This window comes from Protomyctophum parallelum (genome assembly GCF_964188405.1).
Source record: "Protomyctophum parallelum genome assembly, chromosome: 21".
NCBI lineage: Eukaryota > Metazoa > Chordata > Actinopteri > Myctophiformes > Myctophidae > Protomyctophum > Protomyctophum parallelum.
Window position 1 is genome coordinate 24,291,681 of NC_139713.1, and position 26,569 is coordinate 24,318,249.

The 26,569-nt window shown below is 41.0% G+C and overlaps 3 protein-coding genes across 4 annotated transcripts; 1 reads left to right on the forward strand and 2 right to left on the reverse strand.

The window, feature by feature from the left end:
- Window positions 1–969: 969 nt before the first annotated feature.
- eif2b1 (eukaryotic translation initiation factor 2B, subunit 1 alpha) lies at window positions 970–6,098 on the forward strand. The gene is made up of 9 exons (XM_083792977.1): window positions 970–1,317; window positions 1,409–1,510; window positions 1,917–2,053; window positions 3,180–3,296; window positions 3,776–3,888; window positions 4,455–4,523; window positions 4,603–4,678; window positions 5,608–5,733; window positions 5,851–6,098. The coding sequence occupies exons 1-9, from the start codon at window positions 1,305–1,307 to the stop codon at window positions 6,004–6,006; spliced, it is 909 nt and encodes a 302-aa protein (XP_083649103.1). The 5' UTR covers window positions 970–1,304; the 3' UTR covers window positions 6,007–6,098.
- A 409-nt stretch (window positions 6,099–6,507) lies between these two features.
- On the reverse strand, window positions 6,508–15,825 carry ddx55 (DEAD (Asp-Glu-Ala-Asp) box polypeptide 55; the record flags this gene model as incomplete). Its single annotated transcript, XM_083792976.1, has 14 exons — window positions 15,694–15,825; window positions 15,497–15,547; window positions 14,225–14,311; window positions 13,845–13,936; window positions 13,691–13,753; window positions 13,220–13,369; window positions 12,158–12,347; window positions 11,737–11,819; window positions 11,436–11,567; window positions 11,234–11,326; window positions 10,911–11,025; window positions 9,261–9,429; window positions 6,965–7,272; window positions 6,508–6,708 (listed from the first exon to the last, which is right to left on the reverse strand). The coding sequence occupies exons 1-14, from the start codon at window positions 15,796–15,798 to the stop codon at window positions 6,508–6,510; spliced, it is 1,839 nt and encodes a 612-aa protein (XP_083649102.1). The 5' UTR covers window positions 15,799–15,825.
- A 3,608-nt stretch (window positions 15,826–19,433) lies between these two features.
- On the reverse strand, window positions 19,434–25,887 carry tmed2 (transmembrane p24 trafficking protein 2). Of its 2 annotated transcripts, XM_083793888.1 has the most exons (5): window positions 25,539–25,887; window positions 23,985–24,177; window positions 23,669–23,686; window positions 22,149–22,256; window positions 19,434–21,579 (listed from the first exon to the last, which is right to left on the reverse strand). In XM_083793888.1, the coding sequence occupies exons 1-5, from the start codon at window positions 25,716–25,718 to the stop codon at window positions 21,455–21,457; spliced, it is 624 nt and encodes a 207-aa protein (XP_083650014.1). In that variant the 5' UTR covers window positions 25,719–25,887; the 3' UTR covers window positions 19,434–21,454. The 2 variants fall into 2 exon arrangements, with proteins under 2 accessions (XP_083650014.1, XP_083650015.1); XM_083793889.1 differs by lacking the exon at window positions 23,669–23,686 and having other exon boundaries at window positions 25,539–25,884.
- Window positions 25,888–26,569: the final 682 nt, after the last annotated feature.

A 26,569-nucleotide genomic window follows, 5' to 3' on the forward strand; every position in this document is an offset into this window, starting at 1 on the left:
CACACACACACACACACACACACACACTCACACACACACACACACACACACACACACACACACACACACACACACACACACACACACACACACAAACACAGATCAAGTAACAATTATTCCAGATGTTTTCAATGAAGTAATCTGTTTGATATCGCATCATAAAACAAGTTAAACTATATTACCACCTCAGATCCTCTGCAGGCTATATCACTTTTTGTTACACAGACAGAATGTAAACTAGCCTACTACTTTACAAATAGTGTAATAAATGTGGGGAAAAATCATTTATAAAGCACTTTTCAAAACAAAGTAGCCTACTTTCCAATAGAAATACAGTGCAGCAATATGAAACCACAAATTAAAAAATGTAAACAGGTGAAAACAACCTATAGTCAGGCTGGAAATTTCTGTTTTTAGTAGGCCTACATGATTAATACAAGTTAACATTCTGTCAAGTGAATTGAGAACTAATATATACCTATATAGTTTTAATTAACCTACAGTATTACTCATTTGACTCCTCCTTGGGACATCCTCATGAACCTCTGAGGGTCCCCGGACCCCTGGAGCACAGACAGACATATGCCCGTCCCCCACACTAATTCAACAAGCAAAGCTACAAACTCAGTGTTTGTTTTTTGCCAACTGTCTGTAGCCTAGATATATTCACAACCCCACAAACAAGTCATCAATTCTTATGAAAAACCTTCATTGTCTCATAAGGTGATGCTTTTGTAAAAACTACATTATAGGCTGAGGCTAGACTATTAGACAGAGGGTTGAACATCAGGTCAACAACAAACAAACAAACAAACAAAAATAACAGATCTACAAGCTCACAACCCGTCGCCTGGCGACGCGGTGTGAGCTTGTAGATCTGCTATTTTCGGCGGATACGCGTGCTCAGGCGAGACGCGTCATCAATCCGCGACACACACACACACACACACACACACACACACACACACACATCGCAGCTCTATGATCGCAGCACACACCTACTGAAGGGAGAAACAGCAGCTGAATAAGTTAGTGGTAACTGTGATCATCATAATATCACTACACACAGGCTAAATATTATATGATATTATAATATACATATTATATAAAATTGATTTGACGTTCATACGACGTTTGTTTTGTTCAGAAAGACTGCTTTCCCCCGATTAAAGCCAACTCACGTGTGTGTGTGCAAAACAACTGTCAAATTCAAAGCATCATCTTTTGAGTGCAAGTCCCCTGGGTGTGATTTAGCGTTAGATTAGTACAAAGTCAACCGCTGTGGTTGTGTTGCTGCCTTCAATATGAACGAAGAAGGTAAGTTGTCTATGCTCATTTTTTTGATAGTCCACCTTCATCCATTCTTTGAATGTGAGTTATAACGGTCGACCAATTTTATTGCAACCAGAACTGGTGGAGTATTTCAGGAACCAGATGAAGAAAGACCCAGACATGGCGTCCGCGGTAGCCGCAATCCGCACCCTGCTGGAATTCCTCAAGAGGGATAAAGGTTTGAGAAGCATCCACTGTAACCACTGATATTATCATGTTATGCCAGTGCTGCAATTGCTTCCATGTAGCAGTGACGATATCGAGGGTTGCCAGCCGTCCCTTGAAATAAGGAATCGTCCCTTAATTGGGAAACTGTCCCACTCCCTGATTGTACTGATAAGGAACAAATATTGTTCCTTGCCTTTTGAATCAGGTTCAAACAGCTCATATATTGGTATACGTATATAACTGTCTATAATACAGGTTGTTAGATCTGCAAGCTCACAAATCTTCTGTGTTTTTGGCTCATGTTCCCTCCAGAATATGGATGCTGGGGTTGAAATGGTTAATACAAAAACTGTGCATTAATTGGCATCCCTAAAATACTGTCAGACCAGATCAGTTGAAATGTTTTTTTTCTTCAGGAGAGACCATCCTGGGACTGAGAGAGAGCCTGACATGGGCCACAGACTGCCTGACAGGAGTGGACTCTTCTGTGGCCGTGTCCTCTGGAGGAGAACTGTTCCTGCGCTTCATCAGTCTCACCTCACTGGAGCACCAGGTTAGGTGTAAGGTGGCAATGGCACAGATTAGAACAGTGGTTCCCAAACCGTGTGCCTTGATACAAGTCCAGGTGTGCCTTGGGATTTCGTGACAACCACACATTATTATTAATGCAATATATGGAACAATTCAAAAAGTTGTCATGATTATCCACGACAAGGTTACTGATGATAATTAGCCCACATAGTTGACATGTCTGAGGTGCTCAATATTTCAAATCTATAGTGCAAACATGCAAATGGAGACTAGACAAAGTTATCAGGGAATGTGTGATCATGATGGTCAATCAGAACATCCTTCAATAAATAAGAAGAAAGTTGTATAGAGCGCCGAAGTCCTGACGTCACTTGCTCATCCCCTGGTTTACGGAAGTAATTTCTCTATAGCGAATAACATGGGGTCATCTTAAAATCATCTCATATAAGCATCCAAATTAGCGTTTTCTCTCAGTCAGTTGATTCTTCATATCCATATGAGTGAAACGGCCGGAATGACATGTTTATTTTTCAAACACAGTTCTTATATGAGGCGATCTAAAGTCCTCCTATGGGGATTACAATACCCTCTACAGATATTGACGTCAGACTTCGGTGCTCTATACCAGTAGAGGACTTGTCCAGAAGTCTGTATTTAAGGGAAAATGTATTGACCATGACTATTTGTGTATTTGAGAATTTGTTTGGAAGTAATTATTACAAAAAGGTTTGGGAATGGAGTTGGGGGTATGTTTATAATGTTTTAAACTTATAAATACAAATGCATATTTGATGTCAAGTGTTGATCTGGAAGAGAGTAAATAGTTTTAAGCTTTTGAAAAGTGAAGCAGTGGTCTTGAAATCTTTTCCGAAGTAGATAAATACTGTGGAGATAGGAAGTCTCTAGCTATATTATATTGTAAGCAGACCATTCTGACTGCTGTGCTAACTTGTGCTATCTCAATATCATTAATAATAATTGTACTAACATCTCTACAATTGAATCTAAGGCAATATTACAATATCCAAACTTAAATGCCAGATTTAATATGAGGATAACATATGGAAAGTCAAACAATATTGATATATATATGGCTCAGCCCTAGCTACTAAGCCTTCATATAATCTACTTCATGTGGTTTGTCTCAGGATCTGTCACGCTGTAAGAAAGTGATGGAGGAGAGAGGAGAGTTGTTTCTTCAGAAGATCTCACTGTCCCGAACCAAAGTGGCCAAGCTCTGTCACACCTTCATCAAAGATGGAGCGGTGAGTGGTGCCAGTCTTCATGTAATGGTGGATCGATTGAAAACATTACACTGTTGTTCATGTCCCATATCCTTGCTCTCAAGCAGAAATCTTGTATCTCCATATTTCTATGATGCCCTATTAACCCATTTGGGGGGGGAACCCCTTTTGGTGTTTTAAACATTATGTTATAATTTAGCTATTGAAAAATAGCAGATCTACAAGCTCATAGCGCGCCACCGACTGGCACGCTACGAGCTTGTAGGTCTATTTTTTTTTAATCGTGGAAATATTTATTTCAGAAAACTGGAGGATTTAGAAGATTTTCTTTTTAAATTTGAGGTCAGGCCTAAATGACCTGAGCCTAAAGTAGAGCCATTCAAGAGTTTTACTTGATGTACAAGCTTAAGGACGTGTTTTGGACATAGAAGGTTTCCTCCCAACAGCAACGATATACATACAGTATGTGTTAATCCCTCTTCCATCATTTCCTTCCACAGAAGATCCTGACTCACTCCTACTCCAGAGTGGTCCTCAGGGTGCTGGAGAAAGCCGTGACGGAGAAGAAACGCTTCTCTGTCTACGTCACCGAATCCCAGCCTGATGCAGCAGGGTGCGTGAACTGTGACTGTCACAATTATTACATAATCGCAATTATTTGAGATAATCGCAATTTTTGCATAATCGTCAATCGTTTCCATGTTGAAAAATATCCATACATTAAAAACAAAATGTTCAATGAAAAAAAAATAACATAATTAAATCATTAATCACAATTATTTGTCGTCAGCTTCTTGACACCCCTACTAATTGCTGTGCTAGTTTTTCCCTGGAAGGGACACACTAGCCACTAGAACTGGCTGGGCAATACAATATTGATGTCTTGATTTGGATTTTAGATATTGTGATTGTGATCTGTCTTCATTGTTTTTTTTATAACTGGTTTTAATCATTTCAATCCTAAAATAGATATACAAGCTCAAATTGTGTTGCAAGCTTGTAGATCAGAAATTCTTGCTGCTTTGAAAATTAACAGTACATTGTCACAAAATTGCTATCAAGGTATTTTGTCAAAAAAATTGTGTCCATTTGTCCAAATCGCCACGTCCTGCTACACACCCATTGTAGCTGTTCATTGGTAACATGAAAACTAGTTTGAGTCTGAATTTTCTTTTTTAGGAGACAGATGGCAGAAGCCGTCAGGAAACTGAATGTCCCTGTGACAGTAGTTTTGGACGCAGCTGTGGGGTAAATATTCAATTTACAAGTATCTATGTAAAGAAAAGAAACAAGTTGAACGATTTAACGTGTTCATTCACTTCAACAGATATGTCCTTGAGAAGGTAGACCTCGTAATTGTTGGTGCAGAGGGAGTTGTGGAGAGCGGAGGCATCATTAACAAGGTTTGTTATGGGACAGAGAAGTGGTTTTCAACCTTTTTCACGTCAAGGACCATTATTTATTCAGCATTTGAGCCACATGAGATTTAGCTTCCCAGACCTAAAACTTAGAATATTTTGTTGTCGTTGGATAAGATGTTGTCCACAATTCCATGCTGTATTGATGGGGTACCATTAGCAGAGATAACAGGCAAACGATCAGAATAACAATTATTCTACATTCTCCAATTGTGTAGACTTTCTTGTAAATGAACACATTTAGGCCTGATGTCGAAATTAAAAAGTCTTCTAAATCATGACAGTTTTCTGAAATACCTATGTTTCTATATCAGTGGTGCTCAATATTTCATGTCAAGGAACCCAAATATTACATGTAATTGGCCTCGGACCCCCATCTGAAAATATATTCCAGGAACCCCTCAGAAGCAAAGATTTGAGTTGAAAACATTTGCGCTGAAATAATATATATTCAAAGATTTGCGCCACATTTTCGTGATTTTTGAAAAATAGCAGATCTACAAGCTCGTAGCTCGTGGGCTTGTAGATCTGCTATTTTTCAATAGCTAAAGTATAACACAATGCCTAAAACACCAAAAGGGGTTCCCGCCCAGAACGGGTTAAGTAAGTACTAGTGCAGATCATGTTATGTACTCTTGAGAGCGTTAAAATGAAACCAAATGGTTGCTTTCTCAAGAGTTAAAAATCTATAAGGGTCCATTTGGTTACCAACTCTCCATCAGTTAACCAGACAGTGGCCCTATGGCTCGGCAAGGCTTACTTACTTCTCCATCATTTAGCTGGAATCCCTTCAAGGTTGCGAACCACTGGGATAGAGTATATAGAAACCAGCAAACATCTAATAACACATTCTGCTTCCCTTTACTGCAACATGGAAAAGCTGAACATAAATATGCGTCTCTTTGCCCATACAGATTGGTACCTACCAGATGGCACTTTGTTCCAAAGCTCACAACAAGCCTTTCTATGTAGTGGCAGAAAGTTTTAAGTTTGTTCGGCTTTATCCGCTCAACCAGAAGGACGTTCCGGATAAATTTAAGGTATGCAGAACTTTTACAGTAGTCACACCCGAAGTCAGCGGATCCCAACCATTTCTTGTTTAGTTTTACATTTGCATTATATTCCATCATTCAATGTTTGTTTCCCACCCACCACAGTACAAGGCAGACACACTGAAGAGTGCACAGAACCTGTCAGAAGAGCATCCCATGATCGACTACACACCACCTTCACTCATCACCCTCCTCTTCACCGACCTGGGAGTCCTCACCCCGTCCGCCGTCAGCGATGAACTCATTAAACTCTATTTATAATAAACTGTCCCAGAACTTTCAAATAAAAAAAATACCGGAAATTGATAACTTATGTTCCTGAATTTTTATTACATCGTCACTGTACAGAAACCTGTATCTCCATATTGCTTACATCCAAGTCAATGGCCTATTTTATACTTACTTTGAACGCAAAAGTAGCCAAAAAAAAAAACACTGATCTACACGCTCACGACATGGATTGTAGATTGCAATTTTAGAAACATTGTGAAATTTTGTGCCTGTGGGTTTTATAAATACTTGACCAATGAAAAGTATTATCGAGAGCTTGTGACCAAATGATTACAATGGACTTTATATACGTTTTCCACCCATCAGAGACAAGATGCAAACGATATACTATATATCTGATTGACTTTTATACCAATTAAATGGTATAAAAGATCTGTTTCTCCAGATTGGGTAAATTGTCATCACCGATCAGTGGCCGATTGATCAGAGCACCTCTAAAAGTCAATGCAACTGGGTGGAATATAGCCCGTCTTAGTCATTGCACTGGTCTCCTGAGCTGTTCACGTGTGGAGCTTCTGGTTCTTCCTGTGTTTCACTTTTCATCTTTTTGCTGCTTGTCATCGTCAGCTGCTCCTCAAAGTCTTCCTCCGTAATCTGTCTTTTCTTTAGCCTCTTCAGCAGCCAGGTGTCCTTCAACAGCTCCTGCATGTCCTCCTCGTCCACGTCAGACCCCTAGTACCGACAAAACCACCGTGAAGATCGATTCATTCTCATTAGAGATACATATATAATTTTGTAAAATAATAATGTTGCACAAAAACTAATAATTCCAAAAATGTCAAAGAAATTCCAAAATAGTGAAAATGTTTGTAACATTAAAACATATACAATAATGGTTAATAAATGTTTTGATATATTAAAAAAGCACTTCTAGATCAATCGAAAAACGAATCAATAGAAAAATGGCTTAAACAATACGTTTAAGTACCTCGTCAGTGTTTCCCTTGGCAGCCTTCCTCTTTTGCCGACGGTCCTTCCTGTTCTTCTGTTTGGACCAGGATTTAGTCTGTACTTGAAACTTCTTTCGGGGCGGCTTGTACCCCTCTTTCTCTTTGAGCAGAGCCATCTCGGCCAACATCTTGCGTCTCTGCTTCTCGCGTTGCTTGTCCCGGTAGCGGATGGTGTTTGTGTCGATTCCGGTCTCCTCAAACTCAGGGAAGGTTTTCCCCCTCAGCTCAGGCATCCTAGGCATGCGGAGAAGGCCGAAGCCACGGGCCAGGCCGGACCAGTCCAGATCTAATCGATGAAATGCGCCACAGAAATATGTTATGGGCATTGCTATAATAGGAAAACATCTAGCAAAAATAGGCCATCTGCACGCTCGGTTGTCAGCTATAAAGTAAAGACCCTTGGTGGTCAATGAAGTATATAAAAGGGATAGTTCACTTTCAAACATGTTTGGCCATCTCAGGCCTATTGTTTTAGGAAAATGAAAATAAAATTGTAATAACAAAAAAACATGCCCCCCTCACATATTAGGAGGGAAGTATGAGTTACCTTGTTTTTGATGAATCTATCATGGTTTGCATAGGAGGGGGGGGGGTGTTTGACAAAATGTTTATCAAATATCTAAATAATGAATCAAGCAACTTAAAAACTGTTCGGGATTAAGCGAAAGAGGCCTTGTCCTCCCAATATTTAAACATTACTTTTGGGCTGCAAATGCAACCTTTTTGGCAGTGGGGCTTTCCTGGTGATGACTGGTCCTCCGACGCCCCCCTCTGGTTAAAGATTGAATCCATGGTAGCCTCGGTACCAGGCTTTCATTTTTGTTGGTGCAAAAATTGAAAGCCTGGAGGAACGCATTGGCCGCTCTGGTCTAAAAGTGGGAGTCAACCCTTCCGGGTGGGCGTCGCTCCAAATTATGTGACGTAGCGCTGCACTAGGGGGGAGAGGAGGTGCCGGGGGTGACGGACAGATCGATGAGATCCAATCAGGGTGTGCGCAAATCTCAGCCGCGACCCGCCCCTCTAGACCAGAAACCTAACACGTTAGCTCAGGCTAAATCCATGGCAGTCTCAGAAACCTCACTTCCATCTCCAGAGCACAGCCTTCACGTAAACCGGTTAGATCATAATTTTGTTCTTAGGAGAAGATTCTGAACCAGATTAGAAAGGGTTTTGCTCTTCCTAATGTTTCTGTATACACCCCTATAGCACAATCTATTATTTAAACCAGGTATTATGGATGGAGGAGAGGACTGAGCTGATTTAGAACAGTGGTTCCCAAACTTGTTCATGTCAAGGACCACCAAATTGGCACTCATTATCCTGTGGACCCCCATTTGAAAAGACATGCCAGGGACTGCCATAAGAGAAGATTTTTACGGCTCTAGCAGTGATGCTCAATCAGTTTAATTTCAAGGACCCCCAGTTTGACATGCAATAGGCTACGAACCCCCATTTAATGGCATTTCTATCTCTGGAACCCCCAATTTATATTGTAAAATCAATGTTAATTTAACTCTGAGAGTGTACAAATGGAACCAAATGGACCAGTTAGGGTGCATTTGGTTCCATTTGTATACACTCTGAGTTACAGACCCATGAGGGTCCATTTGGTTCCAAACTATCATTTAGCTGGGGACCCCCTGGAACTCCATCAAGGACCCCACTTTGAGAATCACTGATTTAGAAGACATTTGTAGAATTTGGTCTCACCCATTTCTTTCGTGTTTGTGTGTGTGTGTGTGTGTGTGTGTGTGTGTGTGTGTGTGTGTGTGTGTGTGTGTCAATGGGAATTCAATTTGTGTAGGACAAAGTGGACAGACTCCAAAAGCTGGATATAGGGTGGGGCTAGCGCCCCTTCAAAAAGAAAAAAACACTGTCCAGGGTATTTAAATGACCCCAAACAACGTTTGAAAGTGAAATATCCCTTTAAGTGATCAACTAACAAGGACATGGTATGTACTCTTTACATTTACACATTACCAGAGCTCTACTAATAAGTAAATGAGAAAAAGAGGTTGCGCATCAGCAATGGTTTTCAGTGGAGTGCTAGACCCAAACTCCAGTATACATCAAAGGAATTAAAAAAAATCAAAAAAGGTAGCACATCCAAATTTGGAAATAAATGGCAGACAACGTAATCACATTTCCAATTTTAAATTGGCAACCACCAATAAGGAACGCATATGCATTTCGTCTATGAGACTTCATCAGAGCTCTGATGAATTCAGGCTCATATATTTAAATTCTTACTTTTTGATCTCCAAGTGTTCTTACCTTTGACTCTGAAGATCAGACTGCATTCGTGCTTGGCGTAGCCCTGGACGTAGGAGACAAAGGCCCTCATGGCCCTGTCGAACATGGCACGGTCCTCCAGCGCCAGGGCCTTCACTTTGGCCAGGACATCCACCACGTCTTTTATCTTGCGCATCTTTTGAAGTGGACACTGCAGAGGGGACAAGGAACGCTTTGTTTTAGTCCTTCAGCTCTCAACCAGTGGTCCTTGAGGGAGTTCCAGGTGGACCCCAGCTAATTGGTGGAGGGTTGGTTAACCTTTAATCATTTTATGCTCATTATTGTACATCTGCATTAGCCCTACTTAATTTGCAAGAAGTCTACACAATTAAAGTTAGAGAATTGTTATTTTTTTATCGTTTGTCTGTCATCTCTCATATGGCACCACACATAAATGCAGCATGGCTCCAACAATAACAAAATATTTAGTTTTGGGTCTGAGAGGCTAAATCTCATCAAATGGTGGTCGTGGTTCAAGTGCAGAATGAGTAATGGACCTTGATATGAAAAGGGTTGAAAACCACTGCTTCAGCTGACTACGGTAAACAGTCAAAGCCACAGTGCACATTATTAACCATACAAACCCCAAGTTAGGTTCTACAAAAGTAGGTGATCATTTGGTTAAAATAGAAGATCTACTTTAATTAACACGCTTGTTATTGCTATTTTCATTATTTGACATACCATGAAATAGCTATGGTACGGTAAGTATCGTTGTTTTTGTTACAAAATAAATGATATATGTTCTGATAGTAATCATTACTATTTCCAGGCCAGGATACCAATTTGATCCCATCAGGAGGGAGAACTCACACAGGATATAGAATAAACAAGTGATGACTCAAAGAAATGAGCAGACACAGTTGGAACTGGAGCACTATAAAAGCTGAGAAATGGGTATTATTTCCCCCCCGATAGAGGGTATGTGCATGCTTAAAGTGAATGGCACATCGAGGGGCAAAGCAACAGGCTTTTAACATTGAGTTTAACATTGTTTAATGTTATTTAATGCAATCAGATAGGACTTTTCTGTTTGGATGCATGGGCTGTCAAGGCCAGAAAGTAGGTTTGATGATGATGCCACCCGCATACCCTCTATTGGCTGAAATTGGAAAACCTGTCTGAAAATGTATGAATGGTGCATTTATAGTTTTATACCGTCGCTTTTGTAGTGTGACACACGCTGGATTCACATCCTGTTTGGGTGGCCATCTTAGATGCTAAATAAATCGCATCAATGCTAGCGAGCTAAAATGAAGCCATCCTTGCTCTAGAAGCACCAATGTTCCCATCTAGATCACCGGATAATCAGCAAAGACCTCCGAACATCGCAAGTTTTATCCAAACCATGGAGAGTTATTCAGCTTTTTAGTTTGCCTGTATAAAAGGGAGGTGAACGGCAGTGCGGTTGCGCAATCCGGTCTAGGATCACTAAAAAAAATCAGCGATCCGGTTTGATATCAATAATACCTTCCGCCAGGAGCAGTTAATTTGTTAAGGAGATAAACTACAATCCAAGAATGAGCTAATGTGCCTAGCAATAAACACTACATGACCATAATTCAGATTTAATAAACACTACATGACCATAATTCAGATTTCAATCAAGACGTGTAAACGGAAAAAACTCACTTTCTGGTTGATGGACAGGAAGTTGACATACGATTCCTCCATTGGCAGCAGGAAGACGAGCGCGTTGCCTTGATTACCGATCCGTGCCGTACGTCCACACCTGTGTACGAAGGCACTGAGACACGGACAAAACCACTCGTTAGCACAGCCGATTCATAAACATCATTATGCAACTTCATAGTGCTCTAAACAACGGCCACATTGCGTCACAAAAGTATCTGCAAAAATATAAAAATCATTGCACTCGGTCTCATTTAAACCTGTGGGAGTCTGGGAAAGAAAAACTGATTTTCCTTCATCAGGAGATCGTCCATTCTGCCTACCTTGCACTACTCGGAGGGTCATATTGCAGCACCCAGTTGACCTCTGGGATATCTACGCCCCTGGCCATGACATCAGTACACACTAGGATTCCACTGAAACACAAATTATGTTATTCAAATACAGCCTTATTTTCAGCTGACCTACAAGCTCACAACCAACATTGGAAAGTATCTCTTCATTCTTGCCAAGTAGTTCACTCACCTTTTCAGGGGCCGAAATTCAGCGAAGATTTTGTTCCGCTTGTGTTTCATTTTGCCATGAATGCAGCGGATGTCAACGTTCTTCACGAGGGCTTGCAGGACACGGCCAAAATACTCCACACATGCACACGTGCTGAGAGCAAGAAAAAGCAGGTTAAGTCGTGTGCAATGATATATGACACACCTAATGGAGCACCGAAGTCTGACATCAATATCGGTAGAAAAAAACATAATGAAAATGGCATGAATTGTTTTGTGCCACTTCGTCTATATAAGCAAACAATACATATATTTTCACCTACCTAAAGAAGACCAGGTGTTTCTCCTGCTTGTGCTTCCTGAGAAACGAAATAAGAGTATTGAACTTGTCCTCGGTCCGACACATCTGAAATAAGAAGACCATGTTTTAATTTGAAATAAAGACCATTTAACAAATCCTGTTGTATCATATAACATAGTAATACCTTTAGTCTGGACTCTGGAGAAGGTCTTTTAGCGAAACATTGCTGCTAATTGAACACAACTTTATTTTTAGAGTAACTTTAGACTGTGTGCAGGTAGTTTTATTTTAATGCAGTATACGTGATACTTCTAAAAGCATTCTAAAGCCCCAAATAGGTGATACACAAGCTCACAAAGCGGTGTGATGCGTTGCGAGCTTGTAAATCAGCTATTTTCCGGCATTCAAGTAAATAAAACCGGAGGCGTTTTTCTTCTACTCACAGTGTAATAGTTGGACAGCCGTGCAGGGGTCTTCTGGGTACTGGTGGAGGCCACACCCTTCTCCTTGACCGTGATGCGGACAGGGTTCCTGAGGCCCGCTCTGACCAGCTTCTCCAGCTCCTGGGTCATTGTGGCCGAGAACAAGCCGGTACGCCTCTGCTTCGGCAGGTAGCCCAGGATAGTGTTTAGACTGGACAGAATGCCAAAAAGAAGCAACGCCATTAGAAGTGTGATCATTCCACCATGATGTAAAATTACTAAAATTTTAAAACCACTAAAACCCTACATACGGTACATACTTCTCCCAGTCCCAGGGGTCTAAACTAGGCACCCAATACTAGGCACCCAATTTCCCCCCCTCTATAGCAAATCTCTTTGCCGAAAATAGGCCATCTTACAAGCTCCCAATGTGTCACACGTGATGCATTGTAAACTTGTAGATTGCCTATTTTTGCCAAATGTTCAACAAAGAATAGGGACACTACTGTTCAGGTACTTTCCACCTGGTGTTCCTATTTTGGCCAAAACAACGTAAGACAATTACATACTACAAAAATAGTAAAACAAAGTTAAAAACATACATTTCTTGACTCAAAACATGGTGTGAGGACTGAGGAGGGTCCTCCTGGCTATTCAGACTGAGACTCAAATGACTAAAATGACGAATGGTGCATTTAATTATATAACGCTTTCATCCAAAGTGCTTTACATAGATTGTGCAACAAACACACACACACACACACACTTCGACACCAACTCTGGGGGAGCCCGGGATCGAACTGGGAAGGGAACCTTGTGTTTTTTGTCTCCTGCCCTATTTCCCAAAAGGAACAGGGTCAGGGCAAAATACAAAGGTATTTTGTTTTTTGTCTGTGTTTTGTTTTGTTACTCCCCATGTCCTCTTTCGCCAAAGGGACCACAACGGATTCTGTACCCTTTTGAATTAATTTTCAATAAAGTTTTCAATCAATCAATCAATGCGGTTACCATCCTGCCTCTCGACCGGCCACTCTACCCCTGATCCACTGCCGCCCACATAAACATTTAAACGGCCCCTTATACCTGGCCTCGAAGCCCATGTCTAGTAATCGATCTGCCTCGTCCAGAACCAGCACATCCAGACTCTTGACCGAGCTAGCCAGGTCCACGCCGTCTGCCTTCCTCTTAAACATGTCCTCCAGTCGGCCCGGAGTTGCAATCAAAATGTTGGCCCTGAAAGAACAGCATAGATGCAGGTGCAACATTATTAATACATAGTCAATTAAATCTAATGATTAATAATGGAAACTAGGACTGAAAAAAACATAGATAAACTGAAATAAAAATCAAAACGAGGCTTTACGAAAGACGCGAAAAGATATGTGCATTGTGGGACCACAATGGAAATGAGCCTCTGGGTTTTATTGTGTAATTTTTGACAAAAATGTGCATCTTTGTTTTTGTACATATGCTTGTTGTCAATAAATCAATCAATCTATCCCAAATTGTAAACTGAGACCGATAATATGGATATGAGCATCAAACTATGTTTACCCGTGTTCCTTGAACTTTTCCACATCCTCCATAGGATTACTTCCACCAATCAACAAAATCTGCCTGGAAAACAAATGTCAAGTTGAAAATTAATGATGAACCTGAGTTCCTGAGTTTCAAACAAGCATGTCATCGACCCATTCTCTTTGCCTACCTTAAGTGTGGAAACTTTTGAATGAATGTCTCCATTACTTCACTGATCTGTAGGGCCAGCTCTCTCGTAGGAGTAACGATCAATGCACCAACCTGCAAAGCAAGGGATGACACTTTAGGGTGAAGTGTTACAATTTAGGCATTTAGCAGACACTCTTAATCCAGAGTGAACAACACAATGGTAATACATTGACAAATACATAGAAATAGTCATCAAGGGTCATAAGTAAGCTAAGAACCTAACATCCGTCTAACAGTAGAATATCTATACAATGAAACAATTAGGTATACACTATAGAATGCTATGTCTACATAATCTGCTATCTGAATTACGTTTTTCTTTGACCGAGGAACCAGCCTGGGAAAGAATGAAAATCTCACCTGCATTTTTTTCAGTTTTTCTTCTCGCTTCAGTAGGATTTCTATTACAGGAATGACAAAAGCAAGTGTCTTCCCACTCCCAGTTACCTAAAACATACAATTATTTAGTCATACAAAGCCGCTTTGTGCTTTCTATGTACGTTTGTGTCTGTCTAAATCGGTGGTTCTCAAAGTGGGGTCCAAATACTCTGAGTGTACAAATACGGTAAGATGGACCTAGGGTCCATCTGGTTCCATTTGTACACTCCCAGAGTTATAATAAGTGAGTACACAATAAATCAGAGCTAGTGTTAAACCCATAGACTGTAAAAACAAATATGGACAAACGTTCGCCGGGTCTGATATGGACGTAAAATTAAGCCAGTCAGTCCTTGTATTGTAAATCGCCATCTTTCTAGATCCATTTTGGCCCAGCTGGCCATTGGCTGGCCCAAACAATGAGGCGGGACTTCCCCCTTCTTCTTGGCTATTTATTTTGACTCGAACGGGGGTGGCTCCCGTTCATAGACTGTAACAGTAGCCACGCCCCTCAGAACATACAATTTTTTTAATAAATGGGACCATAATTTTCCAAAAAGAATATTATGACATGAGAAATGAGACTTTAAACTAGTGACTGGAAGAAGAAAGTATTCATGACCATGTTTATTAAGGTAATACAGTCTAGGTGAAGTTGGGCCCAAATACATGGACCTCTATGGGGATATGGTTTTTTTTTGGGCCCAATGAACTTTCAGGATGTCCCGATTTCTTTAGTGGCTTCACAAAATATCTGTCTGACTGCCCCCCTGGTTAAACCCAGTTCTCTCAGGGGCCTCCAGTTCACAAAGGATTTCTACTACAGAAATACTTTGTTATTCATGTCATCACTGGATTGCCTTATTCACTGCTATTATTTAAATTTTGTTTTATGCCTGTGCATTTCTTTCTATTTACTTTCTTGTTCTGTAAAGCACTTTGAGCTGCATTTCATGTCATGAAAGGTGCTATACAATACAGTTTATTATTATTAATACAATTATTATTATTATATCTGCCCTGTGCAACCATTGTTTATGAAGCATAAAAGGCAAACAATAATGTACTTTTTGGGGGGGGGGGGGGTGTCCAAATAAACTTTTACAGGTCTTCTCACACTGTAATAAATCTGTGCACGAATGGAACCAAATGGACCTGTGTGTTGGGGGTTCTTGAAAAGTTTGAGAAGCTCTTTAGCTACCGGTAATTTAGATTGAACTTTAATTTAATTGGTTAGTGGTTACTGACACTTACCGCCTCGGCAGCCACATCTTTGTTCCTCATGAACAGAGGGATGCACGCAGCCTAGAAATAGAACATTTTTACATTATAACTGGGTTGCTACAGTAGCACTAGCACTTTCTACTACTAGCCAGTAGTAGTAGCTAGTACCTATAGCTACTATTACACTGGTGAAATGTAACGGTTACACTAGAAATGGTGAACGATACCTGCACTGGTGTCGTGTGTGTAAACTGCAGTTCGTCGAGTGTTTGCAAAATGCAGTCGTTGAGTTTAACGGGTAAACTATCCCATTTTCCATCTGTGCTCTCCATGTTGGAAAATGGAAAAATAATACACACGCTGCTCGTGATCTTTCTTCCGGTAGGTTGATGTTTACAGTCCGACTGTCCGAGTAGAAACTAGAAACGGAAGTACTTGTTACAATACAATCCGTTCCCGTTTTTAGTTAAATTATGTTTAAAATGAGAATACTGTGCAGTGAATCTATACAGTCTGTAGAAACGATTCCCTCGACATCGTCTCTAGTGGGTTTGTGGGTGTGAGTATTTAGGCTTGAGCCTGCAGTATGGATGATGCAGGTACCACTCTTTATATAGGAATCGGATTGTGTATATTATGCTTATGTATCTTTATATTGATCTCTGAACTGGTTCACTTCGTCGGTCTTCCCTTGACGCTGGTGCACTAAATTAGTTAGTCCGAGTCTTAGATGTACGTGGCGCCTCTGACTGGTATCTGGAACACTGAAGGTATAATTCTCTCTCTTCTGCTCTCGCTATCTCAATCTGTAGAACTGCAATGATCTGTTTTAGTGTCTTCCGCGCTATACTTTATAGGGTGACGTGACGTCGTGGCCTGACGTCACGCCACTAACCGTTTCCGTGACAACACAGTCAGAATAGTACACACCACCAGTCATGCCTTACAACTTTTAAGGCATGACTGGTGGTGTGGTGTGTACTATTCTGACTGTATTCTGAGGTTGTAAGTTAGTTACAACCTCACACAGGGTTGTGGACGGGGTGGGGCCCGAAAAGATAATTGGCCCAGGCCAGGGGCCTCCTTGGATCTTCTTAATCCATCCTATGAAGTAGACCTAGTAATGGAAAGTAAGTAGCTACTGTAATTGAATAATAACCTTACCATAATGTAAGTTACTTCATTGGTTCTCAAAGTGGGGTCTGGGGATCGCCAGGGGATGGGGTTCCAGGGGGGGCCCAGCAAAAGCAGTTAATATAGCATCACAATAATTGTATCCACTGTATTAATTTATACGTCTGCTATTTATTCATATCCCCCAAGGCTGAGAGAGCCTCCTGTTCTGTCATGAGAGAAAGGACAATGGGCCGGCAGGACATTGCCTTCCCTGTGTTGGCCGGGTGTGGCCAGTGCTATTATATTAGCTGGTGTTGGTTGCGCCTCAGTGATGGCTGCACCAGGGGCGCTCCTTTTTTTGTGTCCAGTTCTCCCTGGGCAACCAGTGACTTCTAGGAAAGTCTGGATGGCAGACGGTGACGTTGGAGAGACAGCTGACCTCCAGGAAAAACCACCAAGCAAGCTACAGAACATACACATGAGCAATACCCCACAGTCTCCCGGGAGGAGGGGAGGAAAAGAGACTAGGACAGATTCAACGACAACAACGAGACAGTCGCAGAGAAGGCTTCCTTGACTCAAATACACCAGAGTAAGGCCAAGTGTAGCCTCGGTACCAGGCTTTCATTATTGTTGGTGCAAAAATTGAAAGCCTGGAGGAACGCATTGGCCGCTCTGGTCTAAAAGTGCTATAGCTGGTGCTGGTTGCGCCTGGGGCGCCCCTTTGCAGATTCGTCTATAACTGCATGGAAGCCTGGAGGAGAGGGGCAGTGACCTTGCCAATCACTGCTGACCCGCCAACTGGAGAGTGTAGCGGTTAAGGTTGAAACACTCTAAGAAGGTTGGAGACCACCTGATGACCTCTCTTCCAGGCCAAGGCTTCATCCAATAGAAATGGATGATGTATTTACAAAACGATTCAAAAAGAGCAGATCTAAGCTTGTACATCTGCTATTCCTGGACACAAAATAATACACCCTGTTGTAAACAAGTGTAATGCTTAATTGGGTCGTCCACTCACAGTTAACAGTCTTTGTATTGAGTTTGTGCTTGAAATGTACTGTAATTCTACAAACTGTTAATAGATATTTCAATCAATCAATCAATCAATCAAAAAATAAATGGTGGTAATGAGCTTAATGAGACCTCACTTCCGGATCACTGCAGGTTTTTTTTTCTCTCTCTCAAAAGGAAAGTTATAGTATAATCATTGCTATAATAGTATTTGTTCAATAACAGAGAGGTCTCCCCCATCTCGTTAATAAACACAAAATACTGTACATTTTCAGGTGGGGTTGCCAATGTCAACCAATCAGTTTGTGTGCGTGTGTTTGTGTCATCACTTCCAATTTCACTAGTTTATCTTGCGTATGAGTTCTCTCTCTCCTGATTGGTTAAAACTGCTATCCTGACCTGGAAATGCATTTTCTGTTTACTTGCAGCCAGAGATAAGGACTCCCGTGTTAGTGAACAAACACTGTATATCAATGGTTATTATCAGACTATGGAGGCATTTGACAATTATCGTAACAAAATAAAATCACTTACTGCACCTTTAAATAGAATCAAACATTTACCAGCACTTTTTCTTTGTTTCTTTAACAAATACACACACATTCCTTCCACACATCATGGTGGCATAATGTGACCTACAAGAACAATCTGTTGGTTCACCACGTCAAAGCCTAAAGGTAATCTCATCACTGATTGACCGCTTTCCAAACCACAGCTGATGAATTCACACCACGCCTCCGAGGGGTGTGCAATGCCACGTTGTAGTCCAGACAGACTGGTTCTCAACCAGTGGTCCGGGGACCACCAGTGGTCTCCAGCTAAATGATGGAGAGTTGGTAACCAATGGTCCTTTATAGATCTTTAAAGCACAACTTTGGTTGTTTTCAACCAAGATTCATGTTTTAAGTATGAAAAAGTAAAAGATGAGTGTTCCATTTTTTCATTTGTTGCTTTCTTGCTTTTTGTTTTTTGCATTTTAGCATTTTTACATTTTACGGCAATTTCTTTATTAATATTTACTATAGTTCTACTAGAACCCAGGAAATTACATCTGGCCACAAAAGATGGCAGGATCTACTGAATGTGAAGGTAGAGGTACTAGGGAGATTCCATACTGTGCCGTAGGCTCAATGTCAGTTCGTCACCTCCCTTTCACATTCAATAGAACCTGTGATCTTTTGTGGCCAGATGTAATTTATTGGGGTCTAGTAGGACTATAGTGAATAATAAAATAAAATAAACAATCGTTTGTTTAAAAAAATACATATTTTGCCCCATATTGTCAAAAATAGCAGCAAATGAAAAAATAAAATAAATACTCATTTTTTCCTTTCTCTAATAACCTAAAACATGCGAACCTTGGTTGAAAAAAAAAAACAAGAGCATGGATTTGGTTTCATTTTACACTCTCAAGTTACATTTTTGCTAAACATGTGCATTACTTAATTTACAAGAAGTGACTCTACACAATAGAGAATGTAGAATAAATATTTTGATCGTTATCTCTCCTATGACACCACACAAATACAGCATGGGATTGTGGAATAAATCTCATCAAACGATACGAAAATATCATTTTGTTTTGGGTCTGCAAGGCTAAATCTTCAAATGGTGGTCCGTGGCTCAAGACCCAAAAGACACGTCTATCCCTGGGACCCAAATGACCGAAAAATAGCAGATTTATTTTTCTTAGATTTTTGTATTTCTGAAATTATTTTCTTCTTATATGCATGGCAAATTGTTTTTTTTGTGGCCGATGGATGCGTCCTACCCACAGTTTGGGAAAACACTGCCATAGATATCAAGGTGACATTTGCGTAACTATGCGGCCCACACGTTTTCGTTATGAAAGTTTTATTTCATAATGGACACATACTGTAGCAAGTGCAACTGAGACATTTCAAGAATCCATTAACTGCCCACCACATATGGAAACAAGCCAAACAGAATTTGGGATTTATCATGAACGCTGGGTTATTTTCCAGAGACATTCTGAAATCTTTTGACGGTTATTGTCTTAAATTATATTTTGATCACAACAAGGTGCGTGCGTATTGTAATGTAACAATTATCCCTGTACTCTACAGAAATAAAATACAAAATGGTGGCTTTGCCTCCACAACTATGAAGTTGCAGACATGTGTTGAGTGCAAGATGACAAGATAAAATAAAAACAAAAAGTATTCTAAAATGGTATTTTGTCCAGATGTAGCATCCCACAGGATAAGCTCAAAAGGGGGAGAAAAACAATACACTTTTTGTAACCTAACTTAAAATCCAGGAACCAAACAAATTTACAATCAAAGTAGAAGCAATTAAAGCACACCACCAATCATTGGATTTCAGGAGTGACCCTGGCCCTCCCCCCCATTCGGTTCTACAGTGTTGTTCTACCCCAGTTCAGAGCCACAAATACAGCTTATCAGTTTCCAAACCAGCAACCAAGAGACTCTTCAAGGACTTGCTTATGAGTGCATTGGGAACATTAGTAGGGCAGTGGTTCTCAAACTGTTTTTCCCAATATCAATTTAATGGTATTCATTAGAGGCATGGACCCTCACAACTCCGAGGCCCCTTTTCCACCCAAATAACTTTGGTTCTGGAACAGTAGGGATGGTTCGTCCTAGATTCTTGGAAACTTTCACGTATCCGGTGACCGTTATTTTGTTCCAGTTCAGAACGAACTTTTAGGGGTCTGTACCAATTCATTTTTAGTGGAAACACTCTGAACTGGTTCAATATTAGGTGGGGGAAAAATAACCAAACTGGTTCGACCCCAGTGGAAAAAGGGGCCCGAGAGTCTGTGTACAAATGGAACTAAAGGGACCCGTAAGGGTCCATTTGTCCACTGTCTCAGATAAAGACCAGTAAGGGTCCACTTGGTTCCCAACTATCAGTAATTTAGCTGGGGACTCCCCTGCAAAAGTCCCATGGACCCCTGGGGGGTCCCCAGATACCACTTTGAGAACCACTGCATTAGGGTACGTCACACATGCTCGAGTGAAACAGGCGCATCCCGCTGTGCCGTTCACTTCCACTCTGCGCGGGCGAAGGGGGTGCAGCTTTCAGGTCGAGGTGCATTGGCCCATCACGCAAGTTCGTCGAACTTTACACGTTAATGACGCTCCAACATGTATTGGCTGTCATCGCGCATGTGTGACTGTACACCATTAAAAGCAACCAACATCTGCATTTCTGGGCCGAAGAAGAATTACAAAGGTAGGCAAACAGCCACAAACAGTGTGTTGTGTGGCATGAACTGAATAAACAACAAAAACGGAACAGTATAGTTAAAACTTCTCCTCCGTGATCAACCATTAGATCCTTCAGATATTTAGAGGCCGATTGTCTGCAACGACATAGCCACCTGAACATCATTAGCTTGGTTGGCAGAGTTGAGTACAGGCTCCTGGTACTTTGTGCCTTATTGTGAATTTGTGATGCAGTATATTTTCAAGGTTTGAACTTTTTATCGTTCCACAAATACGGCAGCATTTGTACACATCACATTTCACCTCATTAGCTGTCGCTTATAAGCCTTATTGACACAGACTGAGATAAAACTGTACTAGAAAGTAAACTGTACAAACAAAAAGTGAATAAACTTAACTGACAAAAAAATGCTAATCAAGTGACATCAATCCACAGACCATGGTCTTTAGGTCTTTGCATAACCATAATAATCACGTTGATAAAAGGGCCGAGAACAAAGGACTAGCAGGGGGGGCGGGGGGAATATATCTAAATGTGTTTAGACTGAAAACAGCCAGTCTTATTTTTCCAGGTATAAATGACTGTCTTGGTATTGGAGTAAAATGGCGGCTTCCGCTTCACACGCGAGGGACCACTTAAATCAGGTTACACGACTCGCCGAACTTCGAAGAATCTCTTCAGGTAGTAAATCTGTCCGAGCGTCATGGCCACGAGGACGAGTGCTTCGAAGAAGGACCAGAGGACCACTCTGCTGTTTGTGTTGTCGTTGACTGGATAGAGAAAGAAGGAGGGGACCACAAATTAACACGTGCAATCAAATGACACCAATACAACAAACACTATAAACGGGCTCTGAGGATATATTTCATATTGTCGCTGTCGGGTGGAAACAATTACTTTTCAAGAAATGGACCAACAAACAAACCCGTGTTGACTCAATGTTTTTAATGGACATTAAACGCTAGGGAGGCAATTTAATTTGAAGTCTTACAATGGTTGTGGATATTTCATTTGATTTATTTAGTATTAATTTTCAGGATACTTTCTGATTTTAGAGGTTTAGTTCAAATTTGTGTCATGCCCCGACTCCTGTGACGTGCTGCGTGTCAAGTGACAGGGCCGATGCGATCTCTGTCGGAAACCTCATATGTCGAAAACGGTTACTTTTCACGATTCAAATTAAAAAACGGCAAAAGCAGCAGATCCACAAGCTCGAAACGCTTGTGTGCCGCTGTGGTATGATCGAGTAAGGTGTTAATTTACGAAAAAACACAAAATGTTGAAATATGGAGATACAGTTTCCACCCCGACTGCGCTGATATAGTTCCAGTCGGCTTACTTGCTCTGTGTATCCTCTCGCGGACCTCCATGTACTCCTGCTCGTGCTTCACGGCCGTCATGGCGACCGCTAGCTCGTTGATCATCTCCTCCAGTTTGTTTTGGTGAGCTGAAATAGAAAAGCAAAAAATAATAATCAGTGACTATAATGAATAGTTCTGTCATTTAACTGCCGATTCATACATGGTCACACACCCATGCACAAGCTCATCTCGTGTCTCGATTAGGGGTTGATGGCGACGTTGTAGTAAATTAATTATTAATGATTTCATTGCGTTTTGGGCTCACTGAACATTGGACACTGAACATACTGCATTCATAAAAAATACATTTCTGTTCAGGCTAAATAACTAACAATAAATAATAATGTAAATGTACTATGGGCAGCAGTGGCTCAGGGGTAGAATAGCCAGTAGCAAGGATGGGAAACCACAAGATTTCCAGTTCGAACCCCGGCTTCCCCAGAGTTAGTGTTGAAGTGTATTTGAGCAAGACACTGAACCCCTAATTGCTCCCGATGTGTCTTGCATGGTTTCCTCCACCATCAGTGTGTGAATGGGTGACTGTAATGCACAATCTATGCAAAGGGCTTTGGAGAGCGCTATATAAATGCACCATTTACGGCCAAAAGAGATCAAATACTTAAATAATGTCAGCTGATGTTTCCACTATTTTTGGAAACTTTTAGAAAATGTAGGAATATTTTTCAACGCATTAATTTATACAGATGATTGAAAGATAGAGGATTATGCAAAAAGATGGCGATTGACTCAAATAATTGCACTCACACAATTATGCAATAACTGTTGCAGGCCTAGTGACCATGATGCAACGCATCATGAGCTTGCAGATCAGATATTTTATGTGCGAAAACCAAGTACAAATCAGGCTGCTTTACACACACACACACACACACAAACTGGAACAACACATGCATTACTGTATCAGTGATTTATGCTGAATCCCATGCCTTAAGTAAGAGGCGAGCAGTATACCCACTATCAAGGAATAATAATTGCCCCTGTGGGTTTTAACGCTTTAAGACCTGAGGACCTGATTCTACAAATGTCTTCTAAATCATGACAGTTTTCTGATAAACTTATGTTTCTATGTCAGTGGTTCTCAAACATTTTCATGTCAAGGACCCCATGATGATATTTGGCAGCAGACCCCCATCTCAAAATATGCTGTTTCAGGGACCCCCCAGAAGCAAAGATGAGTTAAACATGTTCACTGTGAAAGAATATATATTCAAAGATTTGCATAGTGAACTATGAACTTGTATATCTGCTACATTTCAACAGCTAAGGTTTAAAATAATGGTGACACAGATGCAATCCAGGTCTTAATGGGTTTAAATGCTTTCCGAGATGTCTCTAAAGCAATTCCCAGGCAACATGAGGGCGTGTAATCCCTAAATATACGTTTCAATTCATACTCAAATATTAGTTTACACTTCAGTGAAAACAATTGTTAGATGGCTTTGTGTGCTTTACATGCCAAGACCACCCTTTGCCCTACCATCCCAGTTGTCACCACCTACGAGGAGGAAAGAAGGGTTCCAAAAAACAAAACGAGAAGGTGAAACGAAAACTCAAGCAAAGAATGAAAGAAAGCCAGGAGAGTGGGGAAGGAATAAACTGGTTTACAAGACTCACACAGACACAGTAGGGCTGCAAATATTGACTTTTTTGGGGCATTATTCTATCAATAACTTTTTCGATTAATTGTATAATCGAGTTGGGCAGATATTTTATAAATGTTTTGAACCAAACTTTTCAATATATTATTATATCAAGTAATTTAATGAATGTTGCACCCCTACACACACACATACCCTCTGTCTCCATATCTTGTCCTTTGGGTGCCTCTCCGATATCGATGGTGAACATGACGATCTTAGGCGTCATGGTAGACATTTTATTGCTGAAGCAGAACTTGTAGGTTCCGTCCATGTGCGCCGCCACTGAGTACTTCCCACTGGACTCTCTGTCCCCCTTGTAGATCTGCTTACCGTCTGGTCCCGTAATCTGCAAAGCATGAATATATCACATCTATTACACATGATGGGACAGACATTTATGAATCACCATTGAATTGTATTGTCACGTCGCAGGTTTACACAGGTGTCAAGACGTGGATGAAATTAGTTTTTGTGTAACCTCGCCTCACCAGGCTTTCCACCGCCTCGGAGGAAAGCCTGGTCTCCGTTTCAAAAGTCCGTATGATCCGGGCTGGGGCCGGATGATGTGGTTACGTCATGTTGTAGTATTGTTTTGTAGTCGCCAGACAGGATGAACAGGCGGCGGCAACTTCCTTTTCCCTCTCAATAAAAGCTCTCGTAAGCGAGAGCTTTTATTGAGACGGAAAAGGAAGTTGTCGCCGCCTGTTCTTCCTGTTTGTTGTAGGCAAACCATTGCCTACAACATGACGTAAGCATATCATCCGGCTCCAGCCCGGATCATATACCGGAATGAAATGGTGCCCAGGCTAGTTTTTGTGCGCAAGTTCCATCATTCATAGTTTTCAGGAAAGAAAAGGACACACACACAGAGAGAGAGAGAAATTACAAATATGTATATTTCGATATACATATCTAATCTATATAGGCTTACTATATATATATACATGACATTCAGTTGTCAATCACCATAGCCGCATCACTGTAGTAAGGTAAACACAGGACAGATATACAGGTAAAGATGCAGCTAAGCTTCAACAATAAAACAACAATAATATCATATCACCCATAAAAAGGCGTCAAAACGCAACATACAACTAGCAACATATGGCAATGACAGATCCCTAAAAAAACAAGTTAAAATGCATCTATATAAATCTTACAAAACAGCATTTGCGCTTAGGACACCTAGACACCTTTGATGTGAGAAATAAAAGCACTAATAGAAGTAGAGAACAGATGTGCACTAGAACAGACTTCTTGGTCCATCATCCAAGGGTTTCGACAGATGCATGAACACTTCTGATCGTTTTTTGATTGATTGAATACTTTATTAACAAGTTTGCAAGGAAAAAACGCACAGGAAAGTACAGTTCAATACAAGGTCTGCTAAGAGGATTTAAAAACCCAAGAAAGCATCAAAGGCTTGTTTCCATTGGGGTCCTTCATATCCAATTCACCACAATACACCGCCATAGACATTTTTGATCCACAGACAAGACAGACAAGAGTAAGACATTTCCAGTAGTGCCAAGTGACATATTGTCATTCATTATAAGATTCACACTTCCTCGTATGGCGGCTTCTTCTTCTTCGCCGGCCCAAAACAAAATAGCAGATCAATGGCCATTTCCGGCATTCGTAATAGATTATTATTATACAAATATTACAACGCAGCAGGCTCTCATCGTCATCATCATCATCACTGACCTCCACGTCGATGTCCAGGAAGCCCCCCTCGGCCACCTCGAACATGAGGCCCATCTTGGTGCCGGAGTTGACGCGCTCGTAGAAGCACTCTTCGGCATGGGCGTCTATGCTAACGAAGTAGCCGGACGCGGTGGCACACAGAGCGGCGAGCACCACCACGAGCTCCGAGGCGGTGAACATGACGACGGCTGGCTTCTTCTGGTTCTTTTCCCGTCCAAAAGTAATGTAATATGAATGATAGCAGGACTAAATAAATATTCTGAGGGCTAAACTGTGGCAGACAGACAGTTAGCTGCCTGGTTAGTAGTTGTCCTGCGCTCCTCTGTGTGAATGCCACGTACGGGTTTGGTTCAACAACGTAAACCCTCCTCCAGAACCAGTGTTGCCAGAATGTGCGAGAGAAACAAGCAGTCAGGTCTATGAAAACAGCCACTGACTCCACAAATTATATCTGATATTAATCAGCTGTTTGAAAACATCCACTATTTTATAAAAAATCTAGAGAAAATGTATTATTCATATTCATGAGTATTATTCATATTCATATATATATATATATATATATATATATATATACACACATACATACACGGAGTCCTGAAAATATTTTAGAACCACTGGTTTAAACAACATTTAGGAAGCCTAAATATGCACACTTTAGAAACAAGCCCCCAAAAACGCAACCCGCAACTACTTAATTAAAGGACCACCTCACCACTTTTCAACCTATCTTCATATAATTGGTCCTCACCATCATGATGTTCATGATAAAATACCACCATTTCTTTCTACTCTGTGTCTCAGAGGGCTGTGGCCAGTTCAGAAACCCGTCCACCAGTGACATCACGATTTTGTAACACATTTCTCACCCAATACCAATTGCCTAATCTGTAATCCTGGGCGCTACTCTCCCTCTTGAAGAAAGGAAGAGACACTCAATTGAGTACATGGCCGCAGAAAGATATTTACAGTAGGTGCTGAACGTTCAGTAGGGGGTTGCGCACGCAGCAAAATGCACATTTTCACACGGA

Excerpts from the sequence above, each read along its gene's own strand:
- eif2b1 (XM_083792977.1), top strand. Across the intron at positions 1,511-1,916 it reads ATTCCTCAAGAGGGATAAAG|GAGAGACCATCCTGGGACTG; the intron begins GTTTGAGAAGCA and ends TTTTTTCTTCAG. Across the intron at positions 4,679-5,607 it reads GCGGAGGCATCATTAACAAG|ATTGGTACCTACCAGATGGC; the intron begins GTTTGTTATGGG and ends TTGCCCATACAG.
- tmed2 (XM_083793888.1), bottom strand. The coding sequence starts at position 25,718 with ATGTTCACCGCCTCGGAGCTCGTGGTGGTGCTCGCCGCTCTGTGTGCC. Across the intron at positions 24,178-25,538 it reads TCCTGGACATCGACGTGGAG|ATTACGGGACCAGACGGTAA; the intron begins GTCAGTGATGAT and ends CATGCTTTGCAG. Across the intron at positions 21,580-22,148 it reads CGAGAGGATACACAGAGCAA|TCAACGACAACACAAACAGC; the intron begins GTAAGCCGACTG and ends TTCTCTATCCAG.